General features: G+C 42.6%; 2 protein-coding genes across 4 annotated transcripts in view; one reads left to right on the plus strand and one right to left on the minus strand.

Moving 5' to 3' along the window:
- LYRM4 (LYR motif containing 4) overlaps positions 1-18,295 on the minus strand; it is an 89,651-nt gene extending 71,356 nt beyond the window's left edge. The window contains 2 exon segments of the mRNA XM_029961411.1: positions 18,208-18,260; positions 18,263-18,295. Coding sequence (XP_029817271.1) covers positions 18,208-18,260; positions 18,263-18,295 — 86 coding nt within the window.
- Positions 18,296-18,366: 71 nt separating this feature from the next.
- FARS2 (phenylalanyl-tRNA synthetase 2, mitochondrial) overlaps positions 18,367-20,351 on the plus strand; it is a 237,463-nt gene continuing 235,478 nt past the window's right edge. For 2 of the 3 annotated variants that reach the window (XM_029961409.1, XM_029961410.1), the window contains exon 1: positions 18,367-18,409. The gene's annotated coding sequence lies outside the window, so the exon portion shown is untranslated. Of the gene's footprint in view, positions 18,410-19,621; positions 20,000-20,351 lie in introns of those variants that run through there. The other variant, XM_018076885.2, reaches the window with a different exon arrangement.

Genomic DNA, 20,351 nt, shown 5'->3' on the forward strand with positions numbered 1-20,351 from the left:
GGCTGGGGACAGAGTGGCTGGAGAGTAGCCAGGCGGAGAGGGACCTGGGAGTTTGGATTGACAGGAAGCTGAACAGGAGCCAGCAGTGTGCCCAGGTGGCCAACAAGGCCAAGGGTATCCTGGCCTGTATCAGGAACAGTGTGGCAAACAGGTACAGGGAAGTGATTCTTCCCCTGTACTCAGCACTGGTGAGGCCACACCTGGAGTGCTGTGTCCAGTTCTGGGCCCCTCAGTTCAGGAAGGATATTGAGGTGCTGGAGCAGGTCCAGAGAAGAGCAACAAGGCTGGTGAAGGGACTTGAGCATAAGTCCTATGAGGAGAGGCTGAGGGAGCTGGAGTTGTTCAGCCTGGAGAAGAGGAGGCTCAGGGGAGACCTCATCACTCTCTACAACTCCCTGAAAGGAGGCTGTAGCCAGGTGGGGGTTGGTCTCTTCTCCCAGGCAACCATCAGCAAGACGAGAGGGCAAGGTCTTAAGCTGTGCCAGGGGAGGTTTAGGTTACATACTAGAAAGAAATTCTTTACAGAAAGGGTAATCAGGCATTGGAATGGGCTGCCCAGGGAAGTGGTGGATTCTCCGTCCCTGGAGGTATTTAAGATGAGACTGGATGTGGCACTTAGTGCCATGGTCTAGTAACCATGGCGGTAGTGGATCAAGGGTTGGACTTGATGATCTCAGAGGTCCCTTCCAACCCACTGATTCTGTGATTCTATGATTACTCTCAAAGAACAGAGAAGAGGAATAAAGATTGATGAACATTAGAAACCACATTTGAGAGCTGGTGACTGTGACCCAGTGCATACGATACACGCTGTATGATCAGATACAAGGTTTTGTAGCTTATTTCTAAAGCAAATATTGCTACTTTGCATCCCAGAGCTCAAAACATCTAATAAAAACTTCAACCTTTTCCGTGAGATCCCTTTCATTTTCTTTAATCAATCAAAAACCAAAAATGCCTCCCCAGATTTTTAGAAAGATTCGTCGCTGTTTTATGAAAGAACTTATTTTTCTGACTATATCTTTTCATCAGTTTGTGCCTGTACCCATTTCAAAGCAGAGATCACGGATGACTACCTGATCAACAGTCATTCATGGTGGAAATCAGTTTCGAGGGTCTCTCCTCCCAAATCCCCTGCTGAAAGGAGGGTCAGTGATGGCATCAGATTAGATTACTCACAGCTTTGTCCAGCCATGTCTTTAAAAACAGGATGTTGACCAGGTCACCTAGCTGGGAAACATGCTCAACTGTCTGGCTGTCCTTATGAGGAAAAAGCTTTTCCTTAGAGCCAGTCTGAAAAACCCCTCTTCCTGCACTTTACATCTGCTGTCACTTTTTCTCCTGTCAGGCACCTGACAGTATCTACCTGCCAGTAGATACTTTGATCTGCTGGCTGCTTTTAGGTTCCCTCAATGTTTTCTCTTCTCCAGGATGAGCCAGACAGCTCCCTCAGCCTTTTTTCACAGTGCTTCAGCCACTCTGGTGGTTTCTTCTCATCTGGCTTCAGGTTATCCATGCCTTTCCTGTATGGAGGGCTGAGGAAGGCAAGAGTGGATGCCTTACTACAGATATGATCTACCAAGCACTGAGTAGAGAGGGACAATCGCTCCCATCAATCTGCTCGCTGAGCAACTCTTGATACACCTCAGGATGCTCTTGGCCTTCCTCGCTGCCAGGGCACACAGCTCAGTTACCAAACACTTCCTTCTTCATGGTCCCAGAATGCTATCAGTGCTATTCACAGTTAACTGTGATTATTTTTGCCATTCATTGAAACATACATTTTCGTTGCTATACTTCTAAAAATAAAAACAGTTATTGGCTTGATTTTAAGTGTAACGAATCTTTGCAGAAGGGAATGATTTTTGGAAGGTCAAAGTTAAAAGAAAAAAGTAAAGATGTTCAGATGAAAGCATTCTTTTAATCTTAATTGGAGTTGCAACTGCAATGTTATATTGCAGGAGAGGTTAAAAAAGAGGGTTACCAGTGAAGGACCCAATTGAACAAGTTGTTCAGTTAACGAGGGACTGGGCAAGGATGTGCTGCAGGAACTAGAACCAGAATTTGCTACAGATGAAAAGTGTCCTGATGGTCTGAAATGAGTAATAGCTCTCTGCTGAGCTTTCACTGCCAAGGCCCTGCCAACTGCTCACCAGGACACTGGGGGAGCTTAACAGTCCAGTTACCAGGTGGGGAATGCCATGAAACTACAAGTTCAAACCCTGACCAAGCTGATTTCTCTCTTCTTTCTTTTGAGACAGATATATACCACTCCATTTGCTGTGCTGGTGTTTCTGAACAGTTCTTAAAAAGGCCTGGCCTGCTGTGTATTATCATTACAAATTCCACTATATTTTCCTGGAAAAATCAGAGTTTTACTCCAGTGCTGTGGCCAACATTTCACTCTTCAGCATAGCTGGAGGTTCCCCTTCCATTCTAAGAAGAGAGACAGTTTAGCTCGTGACTTGGGTACCCTGAAGGGGGCTAAACATAGTGCGCCCCTTGGTGATTGTAACTGTTCATTTAGAAACCCACTGGGTGCTAAGCAGCCTTGCTGGAGGCAAGCATTTCCCGCTTGACAGTGGGAAATGATTTGCCTTTGATGAAGCAGCAGTGCTTACTTTTAATTAAACAGCAAGGCATAAAGCCTTGGAATATTCTACCTTCTTGGACTGCAGTGTGGTTGGTCAGGATGATGATGAGATTTTGATACAACATTTCTGAAGCAGAGCATTATTTCTGAAAGTAAAGATTCAGATATAGAAAATATCTACAATACCCATCTTATTACTTTAATATGGAAATCATAGAAAAGCTAATTCCTTAGAAGAGAAAAGGGATTGAGTATCAGAAATGTGTTGTTAGCATAGAGTTTTAGAATAAATGAGATATTTTGACTTATGAAAGACTTAAAAAATAGTTCTCTGAAGGTCACCTGAGGTGAAGCATTGTTCATCATCTTGATAGACTAGTACTTTTGAGCATACTGAACAGATTCCTAACAAAGTTTTATTTTGTAAAAGTGATCCTTAGATTCTAGTAATAAAGATGATTAATTTTGCCTCTTGGTTTTTGCTCAAGTAAACTTGTGCTTTTGAGATAGAGGGATTTAAGCATTGTAAGTCCAAAATGAATCTAGTAAAAGAAATTGCATTGAAATTAGATAGGATTCAGTCACCTCATGACCAAGACAACAATAAACCAGAAATACAATTTATTAAACAATCCAAATGAAATAACATACCACATGTTCAGACTGCTTATATATAACATACTAAAAGTTGCAGGATTTAGAACATTGAAGTTATTATCCAGTATTTATTCTCTCATCCATTTCTATCAGCTTTATAGCTGATCAAAAAATCTTTGTTCCTTATAACTCAGCCAGTAATGACAAACATCCCCCACTGGATCTCCTATCACCATATGGCTCAATGACCTTCCCTCATTTATAGCAAAGCACTGCATGTTTAGTTTAGCAAATCTGCAACATCAATTTTGACAACAATGATGGATACTTGAAATTACAATGTAATACTTAGCAGCATAGAAAATTCTAATATATGCAAAGCCTATTAGTCAAATCTAGAGCCTAAAAAAATCAATTTGGAATTAATAACAAAATCACCATCCTACTTTGTGCATACAACAGAGTACTGAATATTATTTTTAGACATTTGGGATTTAAATACAAGCCTTTGGACAATGCATGTAATGTTTCAAGGCTCAGAAAAAAAGGAACACAGGTTATTTTGTACACTGTGAACACTACCTAAGGCAGAGAGAGTCAAGAGGACTAGATATTTCTTTCTGTATTTTTTTCTATTTAATTAGTTACAGGATATGGAAGTCTACACAATCTTTCCTGGTGATTACACTAGCGTGAAAGAAACACGGGCTGAAAACTCCCTCCTTAAACAAGAGTGGAACAGTAACCAGAAATGCACCAGATACAAACTCTGGGAGTCTCTTCACCCGCACAGGAAATCAGATGCAGCTTCTCACAAGGTGACAGAGCAGGAGGATCCATGGGTGAACAGAGGCAAGGTTCGAAGGGAAAAGACTACTCTGCTCGGTAAAGCTGAGCGACTGATTCACCACATCAGAGAGACAGATTTGCAGTTCTGAGGCAGGCATAGCTGATTTTCATCACCATAAATAACGCAGCACCACTATGTGCCAGAACTACCCACCATACTTTCTGCACCGCCCGGCTCTCCACTCCTTGTACTTCCCAAGTGCTTTCAGCACAAGCAAGCATTGGAAAAAGCCAGACCCTGTGCAGGCTATTCACGGAACAATATGTCCACAGCTCTATATCTTTGGGGTATAATGATGATCAGCTAAGACATATCCAAGATCTCCACTAGCTCCAATAAAATAAATTGTGCTTCTCAGGACCTGTACATTGTACATATTTTTCTGAAGTCCAGAAGTAACATAGTAATCAAAGTATAATACTAAAACCCGAGTGAAGTAACACAACAGTCTTGAAAGATACTTCACATAAAAGAAAGAAAAAGAAAAAAAAGGGTTACACCAATTTTCCTACTATTTCTCCTACAGTGACAATAAAAAAAATGTAGAATGGATGATTATCTGCCAAATAGGAAGCAAAGAACATCTACCAGCCAAAATGTTTCTTTTAGGCTATGTATGGCCTCCACCTCTAAAACTGTGGTGCATACACTTTAACTCTCCAAACTGTAGATCCCAGCATACAATGCAATACTTTGATCTGACCAGACAATATACACTTTGAGACAGAAAAATAAGATTAAACTTAAAACTCAAGTCCAGTGAACAGAAGTCATTCAATAAACCTGCTGACAGATCTTCTGTGCATTGAAACAGTTTAATCACTGTAACAGAACTGGAGATCAGAAATACTCAGGAAGACAAAGAGAGGGATCAACTTTCCTACTTCAAGAAAAGAAACATTGACAAATGTCTTTTAATCTAGTCAAGCCTAAGTACGTTAAGTATAGATGTTAAAATTTAAAGGTGAAGATAGGCTAGAGTCAGTAATTGTTAAGGAATCTTCCAGTCAACCTCTTACACTCTCTCTTAGAGTCTTAAAGTAAGAAGGAAAAAACCCCTCACCTTATTCTATTTCTGTATCTATATCTATATACATTTTATTTAATAAGACTGAGTTCAGAGCAGTACAACTATATATCAAAAAAGGTTCTGCATTTCAAGCCAAAAGTGTGCTCCAAAAAAACCCAGACAGTACTTAATAGCTAATTAAAAGTCACAGGAAAATATTCACTCACATGAGTGATGGTAGCACCTTTTTGTCCTCTATCTGCAAGGAAGGAAAAAGAAAACATACAGCAAACACCAGCTCCTTTTCCTCCCATAAGCACATGATTGTTGGCTGCAAGAAGTTCTTCTCAGATAACATTTACTCTAAATGTAGAATTAACATCTGGCTTAAAACTCAGTAACTCAGATGAGTAGTGTCTAAGGTTACCGCACGAGATAATAGCAGAGGAAAAGAGGTATCAGGAGTGGTCTATTTTTCATAACAATGTTTTCAGAATAACATTTTATGACCGGATTATCTTTCCTTTGACATGTGACACGACCTTCCATTCCCCTGGGTAGCAGAAAAGGTTTCCAATCTAGGAACAAATTACCCACAGAAGTTGCAGAAGCACCAGGTCCCCAGCTAATGGTAACAATACCTTGCATTGATAAAGAATTTCTCCTTCAAGGGTTCCAACAAATTGTTGGGAAATAAAAGCCCACAATCAAGCCTCAAAATCCATACAGGTTAGTAAGCACTGCCAATAGTTCTCAGAAAAAGAAGTTCTGTAGATGTACGTATAGCACACTTTTTTGCCCAGCCCTGCACTGCAGTAGCTAATAGGACTATATTCATCCTATGTTGCCCTTGCTTTCGGAGGTAATTGTGAGGATGCCACCACCAGTTTGATAAATACTCATATTTCCATGCAAACTCTGCAAATAATAGGCAGCAATCTGGGGTATAAATTATGAACTGAAAATAATAAATTAAATTTAGTAAAAAATATGCTCAATAACTCGGGACATCGGGAAACCTATTTAAAGGTCTACATGAAATGCAATGTTTATTACTGTTTTGTAAACAAAACACTTGAACATTTATTTTCATACTATAAATTAGTTAGATCAGGGAAAAAAAACATTATGAGTGAGACATATAATTTACTTTGGCCTGTAATAAAACTACTTAATCCATCAATGTTCCTCCCTTCAAAATTAGCTTACATGTGAAGACCATTAATTTGAAAACCTATTTGCTAATTAACTTGACTAGAAAAATGCTGTGATATTTTAGACGGGTCAAAGATGTTTTCTGAAACTTAGTAGCAGCTTAGTTTCAAGGCAACACAACACAGCTCTATTTGGCATCACAAACATAATTCAAGCTATAAACTTCAAGGGCCATCTTACACATTTCATTTGAGCTACACTGACTTCAAAACATTTTTCTGAGAAGGAGGCATCTAATGTTATTTAAATAAATAAAAACACTGAATACATTTGGATGAGTGAATGAATTATTGTTTCACAAAGAATTCCATTAGTGATTCAATACAAAACTTCACGAAATGTGATGGCTTGTACCTGGCCCTTTCCACTCCCCTATTCTTAACTGTGACTAACAATGCAAATAAATGAGGGCTCTGCACCACACCCCCCCCAACCACCCACCCTGGCCACATTTGGCTCTTTCATTGCCATTCTAACACAGTCTGCAGAAATTTAACATTCATGCAATGCATAACTGTGACAAGATAAACTGAGTTTCTCTGACACCAAGGCTCTCAGGAAACCCATGCCCACACTTCTCCTGCTTATGCAAACAATAAAGATGTTTACATCTGTTCGTGACTGCAACTGAGTATTGTGATAACATGGATGTGTGTTGGGGAAATACATGATGCCACTAAATAAATACTACCAAGCAAAAATACGATGTATCCTGCAAGCAAATACCAGTTAGCAGAAATCACATGCTGCGTAAGAGAAAGATGGAGACAACTCTCTAAATATTGACCTCACAGGATGCAATAAATTATTTTCATAGGCACTTAAAGTCACAGAATTAAGTTTAATTACATAAGCTTCAATACCACAAAGGATTAGTGATTATTAACAATGTATTAGAATGAATTATAGTCTCAGGGAAGTATTTTTAATTAATTTGAATTATACACACTTTCTCTGGCAGCTAAAATAAGAGAATCTTACTCTTAACCAAGCTAATGATGTAAAAACAGGTCTTTAATGGTTCCAGACCAGGATATGCCAGACAAGAAAGGACCATCAAGACCTGTCAATGAAGATTCTTCTGTAATAAGACTAACACACCTGTCATACTTCCTCTAGTTTCCACAATGGATTCACAGCTTGCTTTAAATAGGGATTTAGCAAAAGGATTACTGGGATTGAGCAGAAGTGAATTCCCGACCTCTTGCCACCAATACATTCATATATGCATACACACACATAGTATTTACTTTGTGCATAGGCTTCTTTTCTTTAGAAGATGTAATGAGATATAACCAATTGTTATTTATTTAATAAGTTACAAAAAAAAAAAAAGTATCTAAGCAGCAGCTTTCCCCAAAACTTTCTAACAAACATGATGCCGAAGAAAGTCTAGTCCCAAGTACTAAACTGAGTCCCGAATTTCTGAATACCATCCAAGCCTGGCATTTAGCGATTCCCAGAACAGGACCTTCAAATTTTCCTGAAGAATACTTCAAATGTTTTATTTCACATACTTTCTGTTAAGGAAGAAAGCAGCTGAACTCAACTGAATTCTTTCACTAATATCATATTAAATGCATTGCATCCTGAGAAGAAGGTTAGAACTTTATACAGAGATCAGGTAAAAAGGAAAAAAATTCAATAGAATAGAATAGAAAGTAGAAAAAAATGCGAAGGGAAAAAAGTCACATTCCATAATGCCATCAATAGTGTCTGGATGATTTGTGGCATCTTCGCTCTTGAGAAAGAACTATATCAAGAAGAATCCCCAAGAATATTCCTCACTTAGGACATCCTCTGTACTGAGTTCTGTGCATAACAGTCATGGAGCAGCTGGTTCAAGTGTTCGCACATGGAAGAAAACAACCAAGAAAGTTTCCTTTCATGCCCACTTTTTTTGAAAAAGGAGACAACCATGCATAATCCAGGATTGTACTTTGTTGGTTAGCAAACCCAAAACCACATGGGAAGAGCTTTATCGAAGAGGCAGTTTAGAGACCATCCCTGCTGAGTGTTGCTGCAGCAAGTGGTTGTGAAGACTGCCTAATCTACAGCAGTTTCTTTTTCTTACAAAATTACTTTTTTCTTTTTTTTTTAATCCAGAACGCTGTTCTTGTAAAGAATACTTTAAATAATAGCTCGTGTCTACTGTGCCTTGAACCAACTCAGTGTTACAAGGTCAGCATCTTTTCATTATGGGCTGCAACACATGGATATGGTGAGGAAGTAAATGTTAAATCCACATCCAAGAGTAAGGAAAGGAGGAGGACAGCATTTTAATACTTTGGAACTATATTTCCATTACAGAGTGTTTTTCATCAACCAGAAATCATGTGCATATGTCTATGGGCATGAGTCAGTACCAGAGGCAGTAATTTTTCTATTATTATCATTAGTTCTCAAACAAATACTACTGGTAAATAAATGTTATGTAAGAAGAAATATGTCCCTCTTCTACTGTGCTATAGAAAGTAGCCACAGCAGATTTAGTCAATTTGGTGCCTTTCCTAAAATAACAAAACAACTAAAACAGCAAATCAGTCTTCTGAGGAAGCCCCCACTCATCTGTCTTACAAATATAAAATTTCAGTTTTTCCAGATCTCTGTACGCCACATATGCACTCCAAACTCTTCCTTCAAATTATTACTATTCAAAATCCTCCTCTGTCAAAAAAAAAAAAGAAGTCAAGAAAATTACACCAAATCCAATACATAGATACCATTTATTGTTTAGGAAGAGTATAATTTTACAAGGGTAAAATGAATGTATTTGGAAAATGACAATCACTGTTGAACCTTTAAATCCAAGACAGCAACTCCAAATGAACATGATCAATTGAATTTAGAGGAAATGATTTTCAGTTGGGAAATGTTACTATAAGGAAACCAAAATATTTGGCTGAACTGTTTCCATTTAGTTTAAAATTCCTTTTCAAAGGATGATATCTAATGGTTATGTTTTGACATTTTGGAATAGAATGGTTTAGTTGTCATTCAAAAATATTTTATATATATACACAAAACTGAAGTCAAATGGAAATACTTCAATACTGTCACACCCCAATCCAAAACCATGCTCTTATACCTCTAGATTTTCCCCAAAAGCGCATATATTTCCACGTTTTACTACAATTCAGATTGTCATCATCTCAGTCCTTTTCACAGTTCTCATCCTAATGAGAACGCTGAGCAGCATCGAGAGCTCTTAGAATACTGACATCTCTATTCAAGCATACATGATTCTGACAAAATAAGGCAATATAATATACATAAAAGAGCCTAAAATAATCTAATGGCAAAATAATATGTGGTCACTGAAATAATAGCTAAAATTTCCCTAAGGAAAGAGACATTAGTAAGGCCAACCACAAACCTGTAAGTGCTCTACAAAATGATCTGCAAACATGCAGTGCCTGTTTACCTGTGACTTCGGGCTATGCTGCTGCCAGGTGAAAACAAGTGCCTGCAATAGCATAGGATGGTAACCACCCTGCACCCCGGGCTCTGGAATATCACAGCTGCTTGGAGCCCTGACTTTTTTATACTTTTCAAGTACATTACAGAGGGAGCCACATACTCATCATATGAGAAATTAACTCAAAGACTCCTAAAGTTTATCATCACTCAGAACACAGACAGCAATTACAAAGAGAGAGAACGAAAACAAGTTATCTGCCTTCTTTGCACAGCCAAGGAAAAACACATACTGTAAAGCTGAAATTCTGTCATCTTATTCCTACAAAGAAGTCAGACATCTATGCTGGACAGAACTGACAATTTTATTTTTTTCCTGCATTTCTTATCTCAGCTACAAACTACCACTTTGGGCAGAACACAGTACTTTCTATAACATGGCATGCCTCCCTTTTCTCATTATTGTTTGGAATTTTTTTCTTTTTAATCACCATTTAGTCTTTTTTTTGTCCCTAACACAGAGAAACATAAACAATCTGCTGCCACATCTTGTCAATCACAAACTTCATTAAGAGATCCAGCAAGAAAAAGGCTTATTCAGCTTCGATACCTGTCACATGTAAAATTTTTAACAAGACTGTTAAAATACCTGAATGACAAAAGTGAAAAAAAAGACAGTGACAGGATTCTATAGACCAAGGACTAAAAACAAAGTGAGATTTTTCAATTAAAGTGACAAAATAAGGTATGTTGGAAGGAAGAGAAAGAAACACATTTTTGAAAAAAGAGTGTTCTTAAAAAATTTAACTTGGTGTGAATTATGTTGTCGAAAGAGTTGCTAGCAGAATCTTAACAACTTCATGCCCTCTTGAAAAACAGGACATTATGCAAGTACAACCTATATTTGTGCAAAAATCCAGGTGCTCTCACAAAAGTTCTGAACTGGTGTGTATGTGATATTCCCATAACCTGCTCCTTCCCTGGTTTGAGGAACCACTGAGACAGGTACCACACAGGAATGGACAGCCTGACTTGCTATGGCAGTAATAACTTATTCCTGGACATCACCTTTCCTACTGTAACAGCAGCAGGAGATGGCACCTTTTGAGCAGCTTCTCTCCTTTGTATGGGCCCATGGGAAGTGGTGGATACTCCATCTCTGGAGGTTTTTAAGATGAGAGTGGATGTGGCACTTAGTGCCATGGTCTATAACCGTGGTGGTAGTGGATCAGGGGTGGGACTTGATGATCTCAGAGGCCCTTCCAATCTGGCTAATTCTATGATTCTATGATATGATGTGGCCAGAGTCCTCCTCTGAAATCAAGAGAATTAAACCCCTCAGCCCAAAGCCCATGCGCAAAATACCCTTGCAGCCTGCCGAGTCGACCTACTTGATCAGTGCATACCAGACCCCTTTCCCTGAGGAATGAAAAAGTCCTCCTCATCAGACTTGTGCTCTAGACCCTTCACCATCTCTGTTGTCCTTCTCTGGACATGGCTCAGCACCTCAGTGGTTTTCTTCTAGTGAGGAGCCCAGAACTGAACATGGCACTCAAGGTGTGGCCCCACCAGTGCTGAGTGTAGGGGGACAATTGCTTCCCTAGTCCTGCTGGCCACACTATTTCTGACACAGGCCAGGATGCCTTTGGCCTTCTTGGCCACCTGGTCACACTGCTGGCTCCTGTTCAGCTGCTAGTCCCTTTCTGTTGGGCAGCTTTCCAGCCACTCTTTCCCCAGCCTGTAGCACTGCAAGAGGTTTTTGTGACCCAAAGGCAGGACCTGGCACTCAGCTGTGTTGAATCTCATACAATTAGCTCAGCCCATTGATCCAGCCTGTCTAAATCCATCTGCAGAGCCTTCCTACCATTCAGCAGATCAACACTCCAGCCAATCTTGGTGTCACCTGCAAACTGACCAAGGGTGCACTCGATCCCCTTGTTCAGATCATGGGTAAAGATATAAAATAGGACTGGCCCTAATACTGAGCCCTGGGGAACACCACTTGTGACCACCCACCAATCAGATGTAGCTCCATTCACAACCACTCTCTGGGCCTCAACATGCAGCCAGATTTCTATCCAGCAACAAGCACACCTGTTCAAGCCATGAGCAGCCAGTTTCTCCGGGAGAATGTTATGGGAAATGGTCTCTAGGTAGGCAACATCCACAGCCTCTTCCTCATCCACTAAGCAGGTCCGACGTGGTTCAACCCCAGCTGGCAACTAAGTAACACAGCAGTCCACCTGCTCTCTCATTCCCTCTCACTGCCCTCGCAGGCAGATGGGGAGGCGAATGAGAAAACAGTAAAATATAGTACTAATAACGATGATAATAAAAACAAACAAACCAAAAAAAAGATAAAAGGAAGAGAGAAATAAAACCCAATAGAAACAAGTGATGCACAATACAATTGCTCTTCACCTGTTGACCGATGCTCAGCCTGTCCCCAAGCAGCAGTCAGCCCCTTCCAGCCATCTCTGCCCAGTTTATATACCGAGCATGACGTTCTAAGGTAAGGAATATCCATTTGGACTGTTTGGGCATCTGCTGTCCTGGCCATGTTCCCTCTCCCAGCTTCTTGTGCACCTCCTCGCTGGCAGAGCACAAGACACTGAAAAGTCCTTGACCTAGGTTAAGCACTACTTAGCAACAATCAAACGTCAGTGTGTTAGCAACATTATTCTCATACTGAATCCAAAACACAGTACTTTATCAGCTACTAGGAAGAAAATTAACTCTAGCCCAGTTGAAACCAAGACAGAGTCACCCACTCATAGAAGAAGACTGGGTTGCTCAGGCAGGACCTGCCTTTCGCAAACCCACACTGGCATGGTCTGATCCCATCGTTGTCCTGCACATGCTGTGTGATGGCACTAAAGATATCTGGCTTCATGGCCTTCCATGGCACTGAGGTCAGGCTGACGGGCCTATAGATCCCTGGATCCTCCTCCTGATCTTTTTTGTAGATGAGCACCACATTGACTAACCTGCAGTTGCCTGGGACCTCCCTGGTTAGCCAGGACTGATGATAAATGATGGAAAGTGGCCCAGTGAGCTCTTCTGCTAGCTCCCTCGGTATGCCTCTATGGATCCCACCTAGCCCCACATGCCTGTCTGTGTCTAAGTGCTGTAGCTGGTCGCCAACCATTTCCCCTTGGATTATGAGGGCTTCATTCTGCTCCCTGTTCCTGTCTTCCAGCTCAGGGGGCTGGAGACCTAGAGAACAAATGGTCTTACTATTAAGACTGAGGCAAGGAAGGCATTAAGTACCTCTGCCTTTTCCTTATCCTGTGTCCCCATGTTTCCCCCTGCATCCAATGAAGGATGGAGATTACCCTTAGTCCTCCTTTTGTTGCTGATGTATTTATAGAAACATTTTTTATTTTCTTTTATGGCAGTAGCCAGATTAAGTTCCGGCTGGGCTTTGGCTCTTCTATTTTTCTCTCTGCATAGCCTCATGCTATCCTTGTAGTCCTCCTGAGTGGCCTGCCCTTTCTTCTAAAGGTCAAAAACTCTGCCTTTTTTTTTCTTTTTTTCCCCTTTGAGTTCCAGCCAAAGCTCTCTGTTCAGCCAGGTTGGCCTTCTTCCCTGCTGGCTCATCTTTCAGCACATGAGGACGGCCTGGTTCTGTGCCTTGAATATTTCCTTCTTGAAGAATGTCTAGCCTTCCTGGACACCTTTGTCCTTCAGGACTGCCTCTCAAGCGACTCACTTGGTCTCCTAAACAGGCCAAAGTCTGCCCTCTGGAAGTCCAGGTGGCAGTTCTCCTGATCCCCCTCCTCACTTCTCTGAGAATGGAAAACTCTGTAGTTTCACTATCGCTTTGCCCAAGGTGTCCTCCAACAGTTACATCACCCAACAGTTGGTAAAAAACAGGTCCAGCGGGGCACCTTCCCTAATTGGTTCCCCCACCAGCTGTTTTAGGAATTTATCTTGCACACACTGCAGAAGCCTCCTAGACTGCTTCCCCTCTGCTGTATTATATTCCCAGCAGATATCCCATAAGCTGAAGTCCCCCCTGAGAACAACAGCTAGCAATATTGAGACTGTTCTATGGCTCTATGTTCCATGACTCCCTAAAATCAGATCAACAACCATGCTGGTCAAAGCAGGAGGAGTAACTGGCACTGAAAAAACAGTGCAAATTATTTTGTTTACTTTTGTTGTTAGGCTAGCAGAGATTTGCAAAAATCAGATGTACTAGTTTTAAAATCTTGAAGGACATGTCTCAGATGAAACTGCATGCATTCAATTAACTTGTTTCCAATGCAAAATCTGTTCTGGCAATTTTTTTCCCTGATTCTTCTATATACTGGGTAGTTTTATTAATCAAATAATATTGCACATTCTAATAGAAAAATCAATTCCATTAAAATGCAATTTACAGAGACAAGGAAAAAATGTATCTATAAATAAAAATGCAACATCCACCAATTAACAGAGAATGTAATGGATAACTGAAATAAATTTACAATAAATCAAGAAAAGACCTTAAAAAAACCATAAAAAAATTATTTGCAGAAAAATTCCAACAGAGAGACTTAAAGCTTCTGACACTGCTCATAACTACAAGAAATTAAAGAAATAGAAAGGAAATGAGCTGGAAGCATGCCATATGATGCTACCCTGAACTTTACTCACTGTTAGTATCTTTACAGGCCAGGGAAGGTTAGGAATGTGAAAATCACAGTAATGTTGCTTAACTAGAATCTCTGGAGCTTATCCAGGCTAACATCACACTTGAAGTAGGCCTACATGTAACAAGGTCAGGTCAGCCATGGTGCTGTTTGGTTAAACATGTCACAGAAACCTTCAAGATTGGAGATGACAAACGCTCTCAGGGGAGATCCGCTCCAGCCCTGCGCTGCCCTTCTGAAGAGAACTTCCACTAGATTCCCATGTATTAAGACCACTGAGCTTCAGTCATATTAAACAAGCAAGAAACTTCATTTACAACCAGATGTTTTCTGTGCCAAAACCAGACACAACATAATGCCATTACTTAAATCACAAATGATATTTAGAAATACTCCTTAAATCCATTTAGTTGAGATTGTAATCCAACATATCATAAACCATCAGTTCTAATTTTGTCAACCACACAGAAGAAAATAGTACACTCATTACAAACCATCTTTTTGACTCAAAACCTAACATCTTGCCTCTCTGCATATTGATTTTCCCCCAGTACAAGTCACTCTCCCTTCCTCAGACTGTCTGCATGGGTAATAAGGCAGAAGGGTAGACATGAAATTACTTACAGTCTACTAAATTCTCTTTCCCTGATGTTAAAACCTGGCCTATACATCTGGGCCTCTAAACACTCTGTGACATTTACTTCAGGACTCTGGAGATGCTCCTGTGTTATTCTGAAGATTGACAGTGGTGACCTCAGTTACTCTAAGACATGAATGCTATTCTTCAAAGTTACTGGTCAAGTTCTTCCAGGTGGTAGAAGAAAATCCAGCAGTACTAGATGACATATAGAATATATTTGCCAGGAAAGTCATAAACAAAAAATATTGAATTTTCCACCACAATCTATATGTACACCTGTCCTGGTTTGTCTGGGATAGAGATAATTTTTTTCCTGGTAGCTGGCACAGTGCTGCAGTTTGGATTTAGGATGAGAGTGATGTTGATAACACACTGATGTCTCAGCTGTTAGTAAGCAGGGTTTACACTAAGTCAAGAAATTTTCAGCTTCTCACACCAACCCACCAGCAAGTAGGCAGGGGCACAAGAATCTGTGAGGAAATACAGCCAGGATGATCCAAACTGGCCCAAAAGATATTTCATACAATATGGTGTCATGCTCAGTATACGAACTAAGGAGAAAGCTGGCTGGGGGCTGATGCTTGGGAACTGTCTGGGCATTGGTTGGCAGATGGCGAGCAACTGTATGTGCATCACTTGTTTTGTATATTCTGATTCTATTATTATTATCCATTAATTTTTTTGTCCTATTAAATGTCTTCATCTCAACCCACAAATTTTACTTTCCCTCCCGCTCCCCCCCCATTCTCTCCTCCATCCCACTGGGGAGCAGGGAGTGAGCAAGCAGCTGCGTGGTGTTTAGCTGCCAGCCAGGTTAAACAGAGCAACAAAATCAGGAGAAAAAGCACAGTAAGCAAATAAGGAGACAATAAACAGCTGATCATACTCCAGACGTACACTTACAAATATGCACTGTTTGCAATAACAAAGTATTCTGACATTCTCTAACCAAAATCACAAATCAATACTATTAATCTCTAATACTTCCTACTTTGCTACAAGTTGGTTCTTTACTAAGTGTTAACCTAAGTGTGGTTCTAACCTAACTACACTTAGGTTAACTCCAGTGTATTGCCATATCACATTACAGCAGCCCTGAGGACACGGCAGGACTGCTTATCTTGGCATAGAAGAAGCTAACGGGGCATCTATTTTACCTGTGGGCGTGGCATGAACACCGAGGTAGAATTGTTGTTGTCATCCCAGCAGATCTCTAAACATAACAGCTGCTGATCATTTCTTGCTAGAAAATGCTATTGCTTTTAGTGCTCACAAATGTGTATACACCACAAGATTTAATATGGTTGCTGATTTTACAGTGTCTGAGGACAGACCCATCAAAAACTGAGATCTTTCCCTTACAGAAAGAGGCAACTTGCACTTTGATATGGTGTCAAAAATCAGACATGCAAGGTAACCATATATCTTAGTTTTCTATCCTTTAAAATTTGCCAGTGATCCAGGTACATACATACTTCATTTTTTGGGGGATCTCAAGTAGGGGCCTGGGCTCTGAGTATGGTTTATTGGCAAGAGATTACAACAACTTCCCCTGTGCTCCAGCAGCAAGGGGCTGAGCAGAGGGAGAGGTCCATATACAGTCTGTGAGGCTGGTGCCACCAGTTACTGGTACAGCCAGTGAGGTGGTGCTGGCTTGCTTCCGCTGACTGCTGCAGATTCAGCTTCCTCACTGCTCACTCTCCAGCACAAACCCATTGCAGAAAGCATGCCATGGCCCAAACAAGAGCTTCATTCGGCTGTTCACCAACCGCACATCTCATGGGCCTCAAGCCATCTTCATTACGTACAGTCCTTTCTTTGTTAGCCAGAACCAGGGCAACCTGGGATACACAGGACAGTGAAAAGCAGAAGACGGCCTTGATAGCAAGGGAACATGATTGAACTGCTGTGTGGAGTTGGCAATGAAGGTTTATTAGCACTAGTTCAATTTCAGCCCCACAGTCTTTCTTCTCATGAGGTTTGTGGAATACTTGTGCCTTGAAGAGCACAGAGTGCACCACGGTTACGCAAGTTCAGAGGCTTTTGTTCCCAATTCTTCCCAGCTGGAGATGATTCACTGCAAAAGTAGCTCACATGTCTCTGCCTGTGGTCCAGTTAAGTGGAAAAGTGAACAAACTACCAGTGGACAATGCAATTTTGCAGTGCTGGTGGGTAGCACCCCCCGTACACACAGCAGATTATCTAACATTCACCAGGCTTATGCCTAACCTTTGCCAAAAAACAGTGCGTGTCTTTCACTGATAACCAGAGAAGGCAGGCAGGCAGGCAGTGTAGCATCCTGTGTGGCAGGATAAGTGAATCCTGCTCCTGTTGCACACAGCACCCTGAGCCTGGACAAAGCACATGGTGGCAGGGTTTGCCTGTAACCTGGCTCCGGCTCTTCCCTTCCAGGAGAGACACAGCAGCCAGACTAGACACAAACTTTGTCAAGTTCACAACTTATTTAAGGTTGGAAGGGACCTTTGGAGATCACCTAGTCCAACCCCAGTGCCAAGGCAGGGTCACCTAGAGCAGATTACACAGGAACATGTCCAAGTGGATTAGGAATGTCTCCAGAGAGAGAGACCTCTCTGGGCAGCCTGTTCCAGCGCTCTGCCACCCTCAATGTAAAGAAGCTCTTCCTCATATTGAAGTAGAACTTCATGTGTTTTAGTTCATGGCTGTTACTCCTCATCCTGTCTCTGGGCACCACCAAAAAGAGTCTGGTACCATCCTCCTGACACCTCCCTTTGAGATATTTAGATGCATTGATAAGATCCCCTCTCAGTCTTCTCTTCTCCAGACTAAACAGGCCCAGCTGCCTCAGTCTCTCCTCATCAGAGAGATGCTCCAGACTCCTAAACATCTTTGCAGCCCTTTGCTAGACCCAGTAGGTCCTTGTTGTTTTTGTACTGAGGAGCCCAGAACTGGACACAGTACTCCAGGTCGGGACAGTCTCTGTCCTATCCCTTCCTCTTACAGCAGGCATGGCCCATACCCTGGTGCTTTCGAGGCAGCCCTGGGTCTGGCACAGGGACCAGGGGCTGCCCATTCCCTGCGCTCCGAGCCGGGCCCAGGACAGTGCGCGTCCCGCTGTCGCTCCCGCCTCCAGGGCAGGCTCGGCTCCCCCGGAGGCTCCCCGGGTTCCGCACTGCCCCGCGCCGCGGCCCTGCCCCAAGCGCCGCCGGGACCCCCACGCCTCGGCAAGGAGACCCGGTGCCACCGTCCCCCGGAGCCCTTTCCCCGCACCTGTAGTTGTAGCCGCTGAAGCGCTGGCTCTCCCGCAGCAGGGCGCGGTACAACGCCGCAGCACCTGGGAGGCTGGAGACGCTGCCATGTTGCCGGCACCGGGCGGCTCCTCCCGCGGCCGGCGGGGCCCTTTTCCCCGCCCTCCCGCCTCCCGCGCCGGGCGGGCGCAGCCCGCGGCGGGAGCGGGGCCGCAGGGCCGGCGGTGAGTGAGTGGCGGCTCGGCCCAGGCCCCGGCGCAAGGCCGGGCGGGGCGGGGAGAGGAGAAGGCGCGTGCCCCGGACGGGGCAGCCCGCCGGGCGGCGGGCCTCGGGGGGCCCGGGGGCCCGGGTCCTGCCCGTGTCGGGCCTGCCGGCAAGCCTCGGCGGGGGGCACAAGGCGTGACCTCCCCGAGGCTCCTGTCGGGCTCGGCCGTGCCCCTGTGAAAGGCCCGAGACGGGGAGGGAGGCCCGAGCGGCAGGGAAAGCGAAAGCAGCGCTCAGAGACGCTGGTCGGTGACAGCGGCGTGGCGGTGCCCACCCCGCACTTGTTGGTGTGTCACACGCGGTGGGATGTGGTCCGGGGCTGGAAGCTGGCAACAAGTGATGTGTGCCAGGGGATTGCATCGAAATCACTGTAGGCGTTTGCAGTCAGTGTTCCTGTACTGGAGAGGGTCCAGTGGAGGGCCACAAAGATGATGAGGGGTCTCGAGCATCTCTCTTACGAGGAGAGGCTGCAGAAGCGGTGCCTGTTTAGTCTGGAGAAGACTGAGAGGGGATCTCATCAATGCATCTAAATATCTCAAAGGCTGGTGCCAAGAGGAGGGTGCCAGGCTCTTTTCAGTGGTGCCCAGAGACAGGACAAGGAGCAGTGGACATAAACTCAAGAAGTTCCACCTCAGCATGAGGAGGAGCTTTATGCTGAGGGTGGCAGAGCACTGAACAGGCTGCCCAGGGAGGTTGTGGAGTCTCCCTCTCTGAAGACCTTCCAAACCCACCTGGACACCTCCTCCCCATGTAACCTGCTCTAGGTGACTCTGCGTTGGCATAGGGCTTGGGCTAGGAGATCTCCAGAGGTCCCTTCCAACCCTAAATATTCTGTGATACTGTGAAATCACTGCAGACATTTGCAGTCAGTGTTCATCAGTGCCAGTATACTAGACTCGAGTGTGTTACAGTGTCATGCGAGTTGTTCTCTCAATATCCTGTTTTAAGATGAATTCTCCTATTTAAACTAGCTTGACCTGTATAGTTATAGTTCAGTTGCTGTTTAAGTAGTGAGAGCCTCTGACAGAGATTAGCAAGGATTTCCTGCCTCTTTTTATTTCAATGCTTTCAATGCTTTTATTTCAATGGGAGATCTCTATTTCGCAACTCCTTTTCTTGCTTTTTTCACCACCCTGAGAAATGACCACATGGGTTTTATCAGTGCCCTCCTCTAAGGTTCTCCATTTGTACAGGTTTTCAGAAAATGAATAACTGTGTTGAACTTTGGGTAAATTTAACACACAGGCCCCATGTGTGCTGAAACTGGAGAGGGTAGGACACAGTAAGGAATCAGTGTACAAGTGCCTGTGTATCTTAGAGTCCACAGAACAACAGACCGAAGCCATTTAAAAAGTAGATTCTACCTGTTTATTTGCTAATTTTTGGTCTTTCCTCTCTGCTGTGAGTGTGAACCTCTTTTTCTGCTTAAGAACTTCTTTTGCTGTTTATACCAGAGGCATCCTGATCATTTTGTTGCTGGAAACAGCACGTATCTAGCATCCTCCTTTGCAGAAAGTTTTACCACTGCGGAATAACTTTGTACCTTACAGGTATGGTGCTGCAGGTATATTTAATACTGATATTTTAATGTTATTAATAATACAATTTATTTATAATCATGACAGAGTTCCTACTTTCTCCACAGTATTCTTTTTATATAGTCGATGTATAAATATCTATCATGTAGATATTCTACATGTCTCTGGCAAAAGTGTTTTAATTGCTGCTACTAATTAAACTCGTTTTATCGTATATGCGCTTTGGGTATTATTATCTGTGTCAGTTGTGCATCTAATACAATTTACAGTTTGTTGCAAAGAACTAAAATAGTTCTGTGCTTCTGAATGTAAATAGAGACACACATGGAATTATGTCAACTTCATCTCTACAGGTATGTTTTAG

This window comes from Manacus vitellinus, unplaced genomic scaffold (assembly GCF_001715985.3).
Source record: "Manacus vitellinus isolate BGI_N305 unplaced genomic scaffold, ASM171598v3 scaffold_33_pilon, whole genome shotgun sequence".
NCBI classification, from domain to species: Eukaryota; Metazoa; Chordata; class Aves; order Passeriformes; family Pipridae; genus Manacus; species Manacus vitellinus.